This window comes from Lepidochelys olivacea, assembly GCF_965140295.1.
Source record: "Lepidochelys olivacea isolate rLepOli2 genome assembly, chromosome: 1".
Lineage (NCBI taxonomy): Eukaryota > Metazoa > Chordata > Testudines > Cheloniidae > Lepidochelys > Lepidochelys olivacea.
Window position 1 is genome coordinate 79,909,020 of NC_140411.1, and position 13,584 is coordinate 79,922,603.

Below are 13,584 nucleotides of genomic sequence, written 5' to 3' on the forward strand. Positions count from 1 at the left end.
AAAAATAACAGGATCTCCCATTTTACCTGATGGAATCCTTGTGATGTCATTTCTTTTCATGAGATTTCAACTATTTTGGTTCATATCCAGATGATCCAGAAAACAGGCCCCTTTCAGTTTCAGATGCAAACAGGAACTAAGACCTTGATCATAGAATCATAGAATATTAGGGTTGGAAGAGACCTCAGCAGGTCATCTAGTCCAATCCCCTGCTCTAAGCAGGACCAACACCAACTAAATCATCCCACCCAAGGCTTTGTCAAGCTGGGCCTTAAAAACCTCTAAGGATGGAGATTCCACCACCTCCCTAGGTAACCCATTCCAGTGCTTCACCACCCTCCTAGTGAAATAGTGTTTCCTAATATCCAGCCTAGACCTCCCCCACAGCAACTTGAGACCATTGCTGCTTGTTCTGTCATCTGCCGCCACTGAGAACTGCCTAGCTCCGTTCTCTTTGAAACCCCCCTTCAAGTAGTTGAAGGTTGCTATCGAATCCCCCCTCACTCTTCTCTTCTGCAGACTAAATAACCCAAGTTCCCTCAGCCTTTCTTTGTAAATCATGTGCCCCAACCCCCTGATCATTTTCATTGCCCTCCACTGGACTCTCTCCAATTTGTCCACATCCCTTCTGTAGTGAGGGGACCAAACTGGACACACTACTCCAAGTGTGGTCTCACCAGTGCCGAATAGAGGGGAATAATCACTTCCCTCAATCTGCTGGCAATGCGCCTACTAATGCAGCCCAATATGCTTTTGGCCTTCTTAGCATCAAGGGCACACTGCTGACTCATATCCAGCTTCTCGTCCACTATAATCCCCAGGTCCTTTTCTGCAGAACTGCTGCTTAGCCAGTCGGTCCCCAGCCTGTAGCAGTGCATGGGATTTTTCCTTCCTAAGTGCAGGACTCTGTACTTGTCCTTGTTGAATCTCATCAGATTTCTTTTGGACCAATCCTCCAATTTGTCTAGGTCCCTCTAGACTCTATCCCTACCCTCCAGTGATCTGCCTCTCCCCCCAGCTTACTGTCATCTGCGAACTTGCTGAGGGTGCAATTAATCCCATAATAAAGATGTTGAACAAAACCGGCCCCGGGACCGACCCCTGGAGCACTCCGCTTGATACCGACTGCCAACTAGACATGGAGCCATTGATCACTACCTGTTGAGCCCGACAATCTAACCAGCTTTCTATCCACCTTATAGTCCATTCATCCAACCCATACTTTTTTAACTTTCTGGCAAGAATACTGTGGGAGACCGTATCAAAAGCTTTGCTAAAGTCAAGATATATCACATCCACTGCTTTCCCCATATCCGCAGAGCCAGATATCTCATCATAGAAGGCAATCAGGTTGGTCAGGCATGACTTGCCCTTGGTGAATCCATGTTGACTGTTCCTGATCACCTTCCTCTCCTCCAAGTGCTTCAAAATGGATTCCTTGAGGATCTGCTCCATGATTTAGCCGGGGACTGAAGTGAGGCTGACCAGTCTGTAGTTCCCCGGGTTCTCTTTCTTCCCTTTTTAATATATGGGCACTATATTTGACTTTTTCCAGTTGTCTGGGACCTCCCCTGATTGCCACGAATCCTGAAGCTTACTGTGTTTTAAGTACACCATTATGTCCAGGTGGAGCCCTGGCATGCACTTATCGAAGGATCAGGACCTAAGTTTGAAAGGCATATTCAAGGATTCTAATCCATCTCCCACTATCTACCTGCCTTCTTTTCACCCAGAAAAATCCAGAACAAGGGTTCTATTTGAGGTTCCATTTAGGGCCTACCTGTCATTAAAATGAGATAGACTGATGATATATTCACTTAAGTACAACAGAGGAATTTTGCAAAAGTATGTTACATTTTTTCTGTAAATAACAGCTCACAAAAGAGTGTGAGGTTATAAAGGTACCTTGGATTGGGCTGAGGTGCTTTCAACAACCAAGATATGGATATTGTATGAAACAAGCAGCTGTACCTGGAAGCTGGCATGGCTGTCTAATTTGGACCCAATATAACCTTTATTAATGTATATTTGATATATGCTACTGACAATAATATAAACACATGCTGTTGGAAATGCATGTGTTATTCTTCCGGAGGGGTATTCATGTGTCAACATCAGACACATTTAGAATTGTTTGGACTTACACCCTCATTAGGATAATGAAAAATTTTCCCAAAGAGAGAATCGAAGTTTAGAATGGTTTCTTCCTTAGTCCTGCAAACTTTCTTATTTCATCTGGTGTTTAGCAGGTAAAAGATCTGTTGCTGGAATTGAAAGTATTAACTACTTGCTAAATATTTTAATGAGTTATAATTAAACCTTAAAATTGTATGCTGCAATACAAGATTTTTTTAAAAATTGGTTTACTATTGAACTGTTATTCAATTTTTAAAAAGGAAAGAATTATAATACAAATTATTAGTTTACCATGCCTATTTTTACTGTTACTTAATATCTACCGTTGTTTTCTTATTTTTAAAAAAAGATTTGAGTAAATCTAATGATGATGAAAATGAGGACAACTGCATTCTTTTGAAGTTAATCATTGGTATTTTTTACTGTTCTAGCTTCTGAGGTAGTGGAAGCTATAATTATAGTTGCATTCATTTTAACCCAATCTCCTCCAGTTGCTGGTAATTTTTTTAAATAGATCTCTTTATGGCTGAAAACTTTCATGCTTGGTTTCAACAAAATGTTGAACTTTTGGGGAAAATTAAAATTGTTTAACAACATGTGAGGAGGAGGGAGGACACTTTCCCTGTATATTCCAACTGAAATATTGGCATTTTAATTCAGATAATCAAGGAAGCAAAAACAACCCATTTCAAGAAAATACGTTCATGATTTTTAAAGTTCTGAACATTTATATTTGGATCATTCACTTGTGTGCCATAGAAATCTTGTAATCTGCTTCCCAGAGCAATAAGAAACAAAAGATTTAGGATGAAATCCTGACTCCATTGAAATGGGATCTTACCATTAACGTCAATGGGGCCAAGATTTCATCCTTTGAATTCTGGGGCCACTCTGAATCTCTGTATCTTGAAATGCTATATATAGAGATGTGTGTGTGTGTATGTATATATATATATATATATATACATACACACACATATATATATTTGCCCTTAACTGATAAGGCCTTTACTCTTGTATGCTATCTTTGTTTTTGTAAGAAATGATATATTTACATAAGTGAAATGGCTTGTATCAAATAATCTGTTGACATTTTTTCTCTGCAGAGCATGTGCATGTGGAAGAGACTATTGAAATGTGACTATTACAGTCACTTCACTGACTCCTCATTATGCTTCACTTATTAATATTACAATAGTCTGTAATGGCCTAGTCAGGGATCTGTCTGTTTTAGAAATTTATACTATTTGTTGTAATAACTGAGTGCCTTATGTATAAATAGCAGTAACGAAATCACTTGGAATCTCTGGGTCATCTTTGTTTTTGGGGTAAAAACTATACTGCGATATTTTTGGTTTTAGATTGTTTGGATGATTTGGGTGGGGGGCGGATTTTTGAGTGGATGAGATATCAGTGTTGTGAATGTCATTCTTATGATGGGGCCATTTTGTGCTAAGCACTGGATAACATTAGTTAAAAAGACTGTCCCTACCCCCGTGAGCTTACTATGTGCAATACAATTGATCACAACAGGGGAAAAAACAGTCTGGGGGATGGAGGAAGAGGGTAAGATAACAGTAAAACGAGCATGTTTTAGCTCAATGAGCATTAGCCTTGGCTCATTGCCTACATTATGTTCAAACTTGGTGTCTTTGCCTGCCAGACCCTACATTACATAGCCTGTGCCTACATATCTGAACAAATAGGGTGAGATTCTGTGCTGCTCCTCTAAGAGTATGTCTACACAACAACTAGACACCCTCGGCTGGCCTGTGCTAGCTGACTCGGGCTCGCAGGTTCGGGCTGCTGGGCTGTTTTATTGCTGTTTAGACTTCCAGGCTCAGGCTAGAGCCTGGGCTCTAGGATCCTGTGAGGTGGGAGGATCCCAGAGCTTGGGCTCCACCCCAGTCCAGAAGTCTACACAGAAATGAAATAGCCCTGCAAGCCCGAGTCAGCTGGCACAGTCCAACCACGGATTTTTCTTTGCTGTGTAGACATAGCCTAAGAGGCCTAGCACAGAAGTTGCAGTCCAGTGGGAGGGGAGGGGTTAAGGTGGCTGTAAGCCATCTTTGCACCCTCCTGATCCCGTGGTGTTCTGGGAACTGGAGAGGTCCCTAGTATAATTTAGACAGCTCTGGAGATTTGTCTAAATTGTGGCATTCTCCCCAAGCTACCCCTTTTAATAGTATTGTATCAAATACAAACAATGTGGACGAGCAGGGTGAGACAGAATCTGGCTGTGATAACAACAGTCTTGCTGCTTACACAGTAGGTTTATGTTAGTAGCAGTGGGATTTTCTATCACATAATAACTGTGGATATAATTACTCCCATATTTAAATGTTACCCCAGTCCCATGTTGTTTGTATTTGTTACAATGCTATTGAAAGGGATAATCTGCTCTAGAAAAATTTGCATTTGTAGTGTGTCAGGAAGTGCGCCCTATGTTAACCTGATATTAATTTTTGTAGATCTGTAAATCTTATACCCTTGGATTATAAAAAAACCAAGCTTTTTAAAGCAATTTTCATTTGGTTTTAAATCCTTAGAAGTATGTTTTCAGGTTGCTGAGTTATCTAACTCTAAATAGTTCTTTTAGCTTTTCTCTTTGCTTTTAAAAACTTAAAATTCAATGTAATATTAGGCTTGTTTCTGTTATAATTTAGTTTACTGGTAAAAGTATTGGTGTAAGTATAATTTATATCATCACATGCTTAAGGGAAAGCTTTATATGTACTTAGTTTGTCAATAATAGCAGAGCTTGGAGATAATAGATTAGATCTTTTTTTTTTCTGCATTCTGAACTGAGATGCTCTTGCCAATATTTTGTCCTGTACATTCTGTGCACATAGTTCTACTTAGAGTGTATAATTATGCTATTGCATGTTGCAGCAATGGTAATCTGCCAGAGAAATAAGAAACGCTCACTCTTGGAACTAAAATAACTTGTTTGCTATTTTATATCACAAATGAGATGGTGAAAGAGGAGTGATTAACTATTTTTTATGTGAAGGATCTAAATTAATGAACTACATAATATAAAATAATCCAAAAGATAATATTTTGAGACTTCTGACAATGCATTAGTAAAAATATATTTCAAAGAACAATCATATACTGGTAGGAGGATGGACTGAATAGGTCTTTTTCTCTCTCTGAATTTTATAATTAGTAGGGCATGTTTGTTTTATTTTTGAAGTTGAGAAGGAGAGAAAATGAATTTCGTAGCCAAAATGTTTCTTACCACAAAATATCCATTTTCAAAATATGTAATCTTTGACAAGCTACATTTTCAAAAGCACAAACATCGAAGTCTTAATTAGAATACTTGTTGGCAGTTTCAGGGGGGAGTCAAAGAATCATATTTGCGTAGAGACTGCACCTGTCAGAAAAAGTTAAGGCATGTTGGCACAGTAGTGTATGAAGGAAGTTCACATTATGAATGCATTTGTGGCTAAAGTGTTGACTTCAGCCCTCAAGGACATCCATTCTTTTTAATTTCCTCTGTTTCATAAGTACTACATTTACTTCAAATTTAAAAAGTGAAGAGTGTGTGTGAGAGAGAGAGAAAGAGAGAGAGATTATAAGCATAATTGCTTAAAGGTTTAATCAGTTCTTCTTTGACTGGTTGGAGACTTGTGTGTTACCAGTGCACTGAAGTCAGAGAACATTGCCTAGAAATACCTGTAGGAGCACTGCATGTGTTTAAGAGTAGCACTGCCCTGACCCCTTCAGTTCCTTCTCACTGCCCGCAGCTTAACTCAGATTGTGCCATGTGGTACCTTAGCTCACACTTCTGTTGTTCTCTCAGCTAGTTTTCTCTCGATATTTTGTATATAGTTAGTAGTAGTGCCCTAGGCTCAGAGAGAGTCTTCCACCTCTTCTAAAAGGAGAACTGGGTGGCACTGGGGTTCCTGGAGTGTTCAGGGTAGAGCTGAGCCATGTACATGCTCTCCTGTAGAGAAGCAAGATCATTCAAGTACTGTACTATCAACTCTAGTACTGCCTGTTGGGCGGCCATTGAGTCTAGGACCAACAACATCAGCCTCAGCGCTGATCATATTGATCCCACAGGCTTATCAAACAGCAGCAGATTTACTCTTCCTCTTTGTTCTGGACTCACTTTTTGATATAGGCCACATGCCTTTACGTAGTCCAGCATGTGAGATTGCACCTTCATCCTCTTCAAACTTTGTTGAAGTTGGTCTGTCTCCCAACTTGTCAGTCATTGGGTGGGTTGTCCAAGTGCCATTGGTGATCCTGGAGTCCCTAGCATGGTGGGCAGATCAGAACAATATATGTGAAGGTGTCTCCTTTTCCTGTCCTCCACTGACCAAGACTATAGTTATCCATGCCTCCACACTAGGACAGGGGGCGGGGTGGGGAAACGCATCTAAGTACATTGAAAATTCAGGGTTTGTGGACAGAACAAGAACCCTCCTTTCACATGAACATCGTGGAGCTCTGAATGATTTACGGTGCATGCTGGAACTTTTGGGCTCAGATCAAGGGCACAGAGATTCACATACTTTACTGACGATACCACTGCAATGTATTATGTGTACAAGCAGGGTAAAGCCAGCTCCAACTAGCTCTGTCAGGAAGCAATAAAGTTTTAGCTCTTCTGCATGGAGGATGCCCTCATTCCTATAGCCACAGACTTCTTGGGTGCTCCAAATTAGTTGGCTGATAACCTCAGCAGGAATTTCTCCCAGAATCACGAGTGGTCTGTGAAGAACAGCATTCTGAGGTCCATCTTCAGAGAAATGGGCATTCCAACTATTGAACTGTTTGTAACTAATTGCAACAAAAAGTATTGTCAGGCAGTTCAACAAGTCCTACTTAATAGTAGAAAACCCTCTACTAGGTCTGCCTCTTTGGCCAAGTGGAAACATTTTTTGGTTTGTTCACTGGCTGGAGGAATTCAACTGTGCTAGCCTGCATTTTGGACTACATATTAGTAATCCTCAGGTCTCTCTTTCAGCTCATTGAGAGTCCACTTGGTGACAATCTCGTCATTCCATCCTCCAATCCAAGAAAAGTCAGATTTCTCTAACTCCATGGTAGTAAGATTTCTTAAACGCATTGTCTATCCTCTTTACATCTGTAAAACTAGTAGTTACTTTGTGGGACCTTAACACTGTGCTGGCTGTCCTTATGGGACCTTCTTTTGAGCCCCTAGCAACTCATTCTCTGTCCTTCCTTTGCCAAAAAAAGCCTTTACGATGGCCATAATATCCACAAGGAGAGTAAGTAAACTGAAGGCCCTAATGGTGGGGCCTCCATATAGGCAGCTTGTCAAAGACAAGGTGACCTGAAGACGATACCTTAAATTGTTGTCTGAATCAGTTTCACATTAACCAAACAATAGTATTTTTTTCCTAAGCCTCACTCAAATGCAGATGAAGAACCCCTTCATTCATTGACTGTGAGATGATCCTTGGTATTCTTTCTGGAAAGGACTGAACCATTTCATGCATCACCTTGGCTTTTTGTCTCCTATGTGGATTGAATAAGGGCCAGGCAGTTTCTGCACAGAAGATGTCCAAATGGATTACTTCCTGCATTACGATAGAATATAGGGTAGCTCAGGCCAAACCTCCACATAGACTGGTGGCTCAGTCGATGAGGGCCCAGGAAGCTTTGGTCACTTTTCTCAGTGAGGTCTTTGTATTGGATATTTGCAGCGCCACTCTCTGGTCTTTCATGCATAACCTTTGCCAGACACTATCCTGTTAGGTGCTGTGTTTAGATCAGATGCAAACTTTGGAAAGGCAGTTCTGCAGTCGCTGTTTAAGTATTCTGAGCCCCACCTCCTTCTGTTACTGCTTGTGAGTTACCTGAGTTGAATACATGTCTAACCACTCAAAGAAGAAAACATGGTTACTTACCTATTCAGTAACTGTTGTTCTTTTAAGATTTAGGTGCAGACATATATTCCACTCTCTGTCTCCTCTGTATCAGAGTCTCCACTCGGGATTCCAGTTCAAAGGAACTCAGGTCACTGCCGTTCTTAAATATCCCTAGGAAGGGATTTGAGGGTCAGGGGCACACGCGTGCCCCACTGGGTACTGCTAGGCAAAGTTCTCCCATCTTTTCACACTGTGCACATGCACGCCTGAGTGTAATACACATCTGCACCCATATCTCAAAGAACAGCAGTTGCAGAATAGGTAAATAACATTTTTTTCATCTTTTACATTAATTATGTTCCTTTGAGGATCAATATTTTTAAAATAATGGATACATCTTTTTGTTTATTTGTTTTTTTGAAGTGGAAAATGAAGATGAAGCAGAAAGGATTCTCTTTTCCTATGGGTATGGTGCTAATGTTCCTACAACAGCCAAAAGGCGGCTAAAGCAAAGGTAAAAACTGTCTCCCTGGTTTACGTCTAAACTAAATAAAAATAGATTCAATATATCCTCCATTTTGGAAGCCAGCCATTTTGAATGATGCAAAGTAATTTTATTTTTTAGATAACTGTCCAATATTCAGAAATCTTTAAAACAGTGGTTTTGTGCTTTGTGTGTATAAATGGGTGCGTGGATATTTTTCTGGGTTATTGACGCTTCATATTTTTTTCTTTATCTTTCAGAAAGATAGGTATCTGGATGCCTTGAGTATGCAAAACTCAAATAGCTATAAAATCAAACTAGTTGAAATAAATTTTCAGCTAATTTAACATACCAATAGTGAACTCAGAAGCACAGCTGTCAGGAAAGGGGAAAAGTCCAAAGTTTCAGAGCATCATTATCTCATCTGAATTGTGTTCATACAAGGTCTGATTCACCTGTGTCTCTCTCCAGTTTACTCTGGTTTAACTTCACTGAAATCTGTGAAGTAACAGCAGTGTAAAACTGAAAAAACACAGTGGTGAGTGAATCAGGCCCATAATATTTTCTGAATGTTAGTATGTTAAATATGTACCTAAATATATACAATGTGGGCAAATTGATGTTTCTGCTAGAGTCATAAGTTTTTTATTTCATTTGGATGTTTAAATAATTAATCTTAATATTGTGTTAGACAAGGAGGATGAGGTAATATCCTTAATTGAACCAACTTCTGATGGAGAAAGCTTGTAGTTCTTGGCAGATCAGGTCTTCAGTCACTCCTGGATTGTATTTAGGACATTTTGATCACATTCTGTTATCTACAGATAGTTTTAACAAAAAGTATGACTTGAGAAAAGAGTGCATTTGTTTGTTTGTTTTTTCATTTTCTCAAATTGTATTCAGTCCAAAAAAGGAAACCTTTCCCAAGTATGTCTGGCTTTTACTGCAGAAATTGCATGTATCCACCCCCAAAATTAACAATTGTATAATTTATTGAATATCATTTTGAACAGAAGTACACACTGTAATTACTGGATAATATTAAGGACAAAAGGAGGTAGTCCCCTAAATCTTCACTCTCTGCATAAACCTATGTACCATTTCCTGTTTACTTTGAATTTATTTTTAAAATAGGTTATCTCAATATGTGTCATACCAGGACACATTTTTCTCCATACGTGTGCAAATAATTAGTATGTATACAGTTTAAAGGCCTCATGCCAAGTAGTAAGATTTGCATAGTATTTGATTTATAGATGCTTATTTTGCCTTACCATATTGGTATTTGCATCTAGATTCTTTTCTTAGAAAACTGCATACGATATTCTCCAAAATATCACCTGTAAAAAAAATATATATATATCCCATTTTGGTGTTCATAGTAGGAGACTTTTCCGTACTCTATACCTTAAATTCCTAAATCCTTTGGCTCCAATATGGGAAGCCTTTTGCTACTGTTTCTGTAAAACAGCAACCACCTAGTGTCTGCAAACCTTAGTTTCTTGGTACTGTACTGATAATGAAGGAACTTCAGGGAGCCACTTGTCTGGTCTATATTGCTACTGCTGCATCACATCCATCTACTTGTCTTGGAAGGGGGGAAAAAACTATTTTTCCTCAGAATTATATCCTGTTTGGGTGCCATTAGTGCATCTCATTGTGTGTGTCTGTATTCTTTTGGGTGTCATGTAAGATATAGGGTATGTCTACACTAGGAATGCTTTACCAATGAGTGTACTATACTAGCAAAACTCTCCTACTGTGGGCATGGCTATGCTAACAAAGCTGTGCTTTGCAGCAGTATAGTAAAGCCAAGTTATACAAATAAACAAGTTATTCTGGTAAAAGTGCTGTTTTTGCCAGTATAACTGCATCTACACTAGGGACTTCTGCCAGCGCAGCTCTGTTCAGGGATCACACCTCTTCACACCGCTGACTGACACATCTGTGCCAACAGAAGTCTGTAGTGTGGACCTGAGCTTAAATATATTTTTCCATTATGTCTGATTTTGATCACATTTGAGTGCTTGGACCTACAGAGGTTCATTGTTTTAACTCAAATCTTTCTCAAAAACACCAAAATAGGTATTTTACTCACTTTCCCTTCTTTCATAAAATATTGGGGTTGCAGCAGCCCAGCAACTTTAAAAGTGCTGCAACTGCAGGTGTATTTTGTCCATAATGGATGGAACTTAGCCACTGTCTTGTCATCAGTCATGGAGAAAGCTGTGTCTAGCTGGTCTGTAAGATCTATGCCCACAGAGCACTGGAATGTCAGTTGCAGGGTGAGTGCATGAAGGCACTTTGGTCTTCTTTTGGCATTTCCTGGATTCAAGCCAGATGGCATAGTTGAGCATCCCAGGTTGTCATCAAGAGGCTCCATCAGTGTCCTCCAGGTTTGGTTCAGGACTAATGAGAGGTCCAGAGGTTGTGGATTCTTGAAACAAGTGCTTCTCTGTTATGTTGAAATAGTCATCACTATCATTGGTTCATCAGTACAGCATCCCAATGTGGTGCTCCATATTGACTTAGAGAGCAGGATCTCTTCTCCCCCCCAAGCATAGATGCGTAGGCATAGGTCAGCTGACTTCCATGATGTTTTTCTCAGGTGCATTGGCACCTCTCTCACGCTTACTGCTCTAGGACACAGCAGGACATATTAAACCTCTGTGGCATGAGGGAAGACTGTCAAAACCCCTTCGTGTGGTACCTTTGGAGGAAAAAAAAATTACTTACTTGAACTTCTTGTTCTCTGAAAATTAAGTGCAGTAGATCAGTGCTTTCCCACCTGTAATTCCTCAGAGTGGTAATTTCTGAATTTTTTTCTTTTCTGTCTTGTCATTTTTTCACTTTGCATTTGGAAAGAAAAAGCACATAAATACTGCTAGTTGTCTGACTGCAGTTTCACTGTCTAATCAACTAGTAATAAAACTTTTTTAATAAGTTGTTAATTATATGTTCTTTGTTGCCCATCAGCTGTTGGATATCACTTGGCTAGTTTGTTTCACACAAAGAAGCAACAGAAGACTTGATATACAAGGTTGTTTAAAAAAATCATTTTCATCTAAAAATGTATTTTGAAAAATAAATCCTGAAAAGAAAAAATATGTGTTTATATAGTAAATCAGTACTTCACAAATTTTCAAAAGCTGAGCCCCCATTTAAGAAAGATTAAACTAAGCAGGTCTTCAACCTTGCAATGTTTTGTTAAATTTTAAAGTCATTCCATTTTATTCTATTCTATTTTAATTTATTCATCTTCCACATGCCTCTAACTAGTCCTTTGCGCTCCTATCTCGAGGCACGTCTCACACTTTGGAAAACACTGCTCTAGCGTAGCTAATTCACATTGGCACTATTTTTTCAGTGAATATAGGTATACATTTTCAGAAAAAGTATAGATTTATTTTTTATGTGCACTGCAATATTGTGGACTTGTATAACTAAAGCACAAAGTAAAAAGAGCTCAACAAGGCTTGACTTTAATTTGATTAAAATAAAAGCATTACTTCATATTTTCAATTTTGTTTTGAAAACAGTTTTACATTTTTGGTATGGTATATAACTTTCAATTGAAGAAATGGTTAGAGCACAAACAAATGATGCTCTTATTTTGGAATTAGCTTTTCATACTGTTTTGTAGAATCTGAGTATGCAGTATGATCAATTTTTTTAAAACGCTGTTCTAATAGACATCAGTATTTTAACATTTGTGACATTTGATTTGTTTGCTTTAAAAAGAGACTTGCACATTAGAGCAGACTTTAAAAATGCAACACTCACTCAGATCTTTCTGTTTAATGTGGTATTTCACATATACTTGTACTGAATAAAAGCTTATTTCCACAGTCAATCTCTCCACTTGAACCTGCACTGAACTCTTAAGCCTATGTTTGTGATGACATAGTCTGTTTCATTGGTCATAAATTCAGTATTATGACTTCACAGCAAGGTCAAGAAGGAAGAGAAAAATAGTTGCAAAAGATCCAAAGCCATATGTAGTTAACTAGTAAACGAAGCAAACACATGAAAAACAAACGGAGAGTAAATAATTAAATCAGGGTTTATGTTAAAAGGTTCCCAATTTAAATCCAACTGTAAATATTGTTTAAGTGATTGTCTGCATGTATTCCACTTCTGATGCTCATGTACCCCATGAGTGCAAGATCAGAATCTTTTGAATAGCAGTGTCCATAGGGGCATGCTAGCACCTTGTTGCTAGGGAGGGATGGCCACAACCACTCTCCAGTTTACCACCTATGGCTGGAAGACAGAATACCTGCAGTGTCCATGTCTCTGTACACTGCACGATTTAGCTTTTCACTTAGTTATAGTTTTAATTAGTTTTATCCTATTGGCCCATTGGCATTTTTAAAAAAGATTTTAGGTTTTTAAGCCCCCGTGCCATCTCCAACACCAGACCACGCTGGACATAGCAGAGTCCAAATCCCCAGGATTCAAGACCTGCTACTCTTGCGTGGGAGTAATACCCATCAGTGATGGACCCTCTACGTGCCTCTTTGGTCTGGGGAAATGTATATGCTATGAAAGTGGTTTATATTTTGTTCCTTCTCTAAAATGACGCAGAAGTCCAGGGAGTCTCCACTTAAGCTCATCCTCCTTCAGAGCCCCATGAAAGCAAGAAGACTTCCTCCAGGTCAGACCACCTCTCAGAGCTCCCTGGTAAGCCACCAGTACACTCCAGTCTCCTGATTCCATTTGATGCCGATGAAATCCCATTCCTCCACCATGGAGTTAGCCAGAAGTTCCTTCACCTCTTCAGCCCAATCCTCTGAAGAGAGAGGACAGAAGGAGCAACATTATCATGGTAAGCGGAGATGTAGAGCTTCTGTCTGGCCCCAAGCAGATCTAGCTTATGACACAGTTTAAGGCCCAGATCGGATTCTGCTAAGTCCTTGGCACTGATTGGCCACTGACCAGCCTCAACATACTCTCCAGCCATCAATATACCTGGTACCAGCAGCTTTGGATCAAAACATCCAGCACCAAAACAGCACACACCAAAGCAGCCAGCGCTGGAGTACACGACACTGAAGCCAATGGTGTAAGAACACTCGTTGAACCTTCTGGCACTGATGCTGAAAACCCCAT

At 39.4% G+C, this 13,584-nt stretch overlaps 1 protein-coding gene across 4 annotated transcripts in view; it reads left to right on the forward strand.

Annotated features, from left to right (window-relative positions):
* Positions 1 to 13,584, forward strand: part of PIBF1 (progesterone immunomodulatory binding factor 1) — a 169,694-nt gene that overhangs the window by 99,278 nt on the left and 56,832 nt on the right. For all 4 annotated transcript variants that reach the window (XM_084645951.1, XM_084645949.1, XM_084645950.1 and 1 more), the window contains one exon: positions 8,412 to 8,502. In XM_084645951.1, coding sequence (XP_084502077.1) covers positions 8,412 to 8,502 — 91 coding nt within the window. The remainder of the gene's footprint in view (positions 1 to 8,411; positions 8,503 to 13,584) is intronic.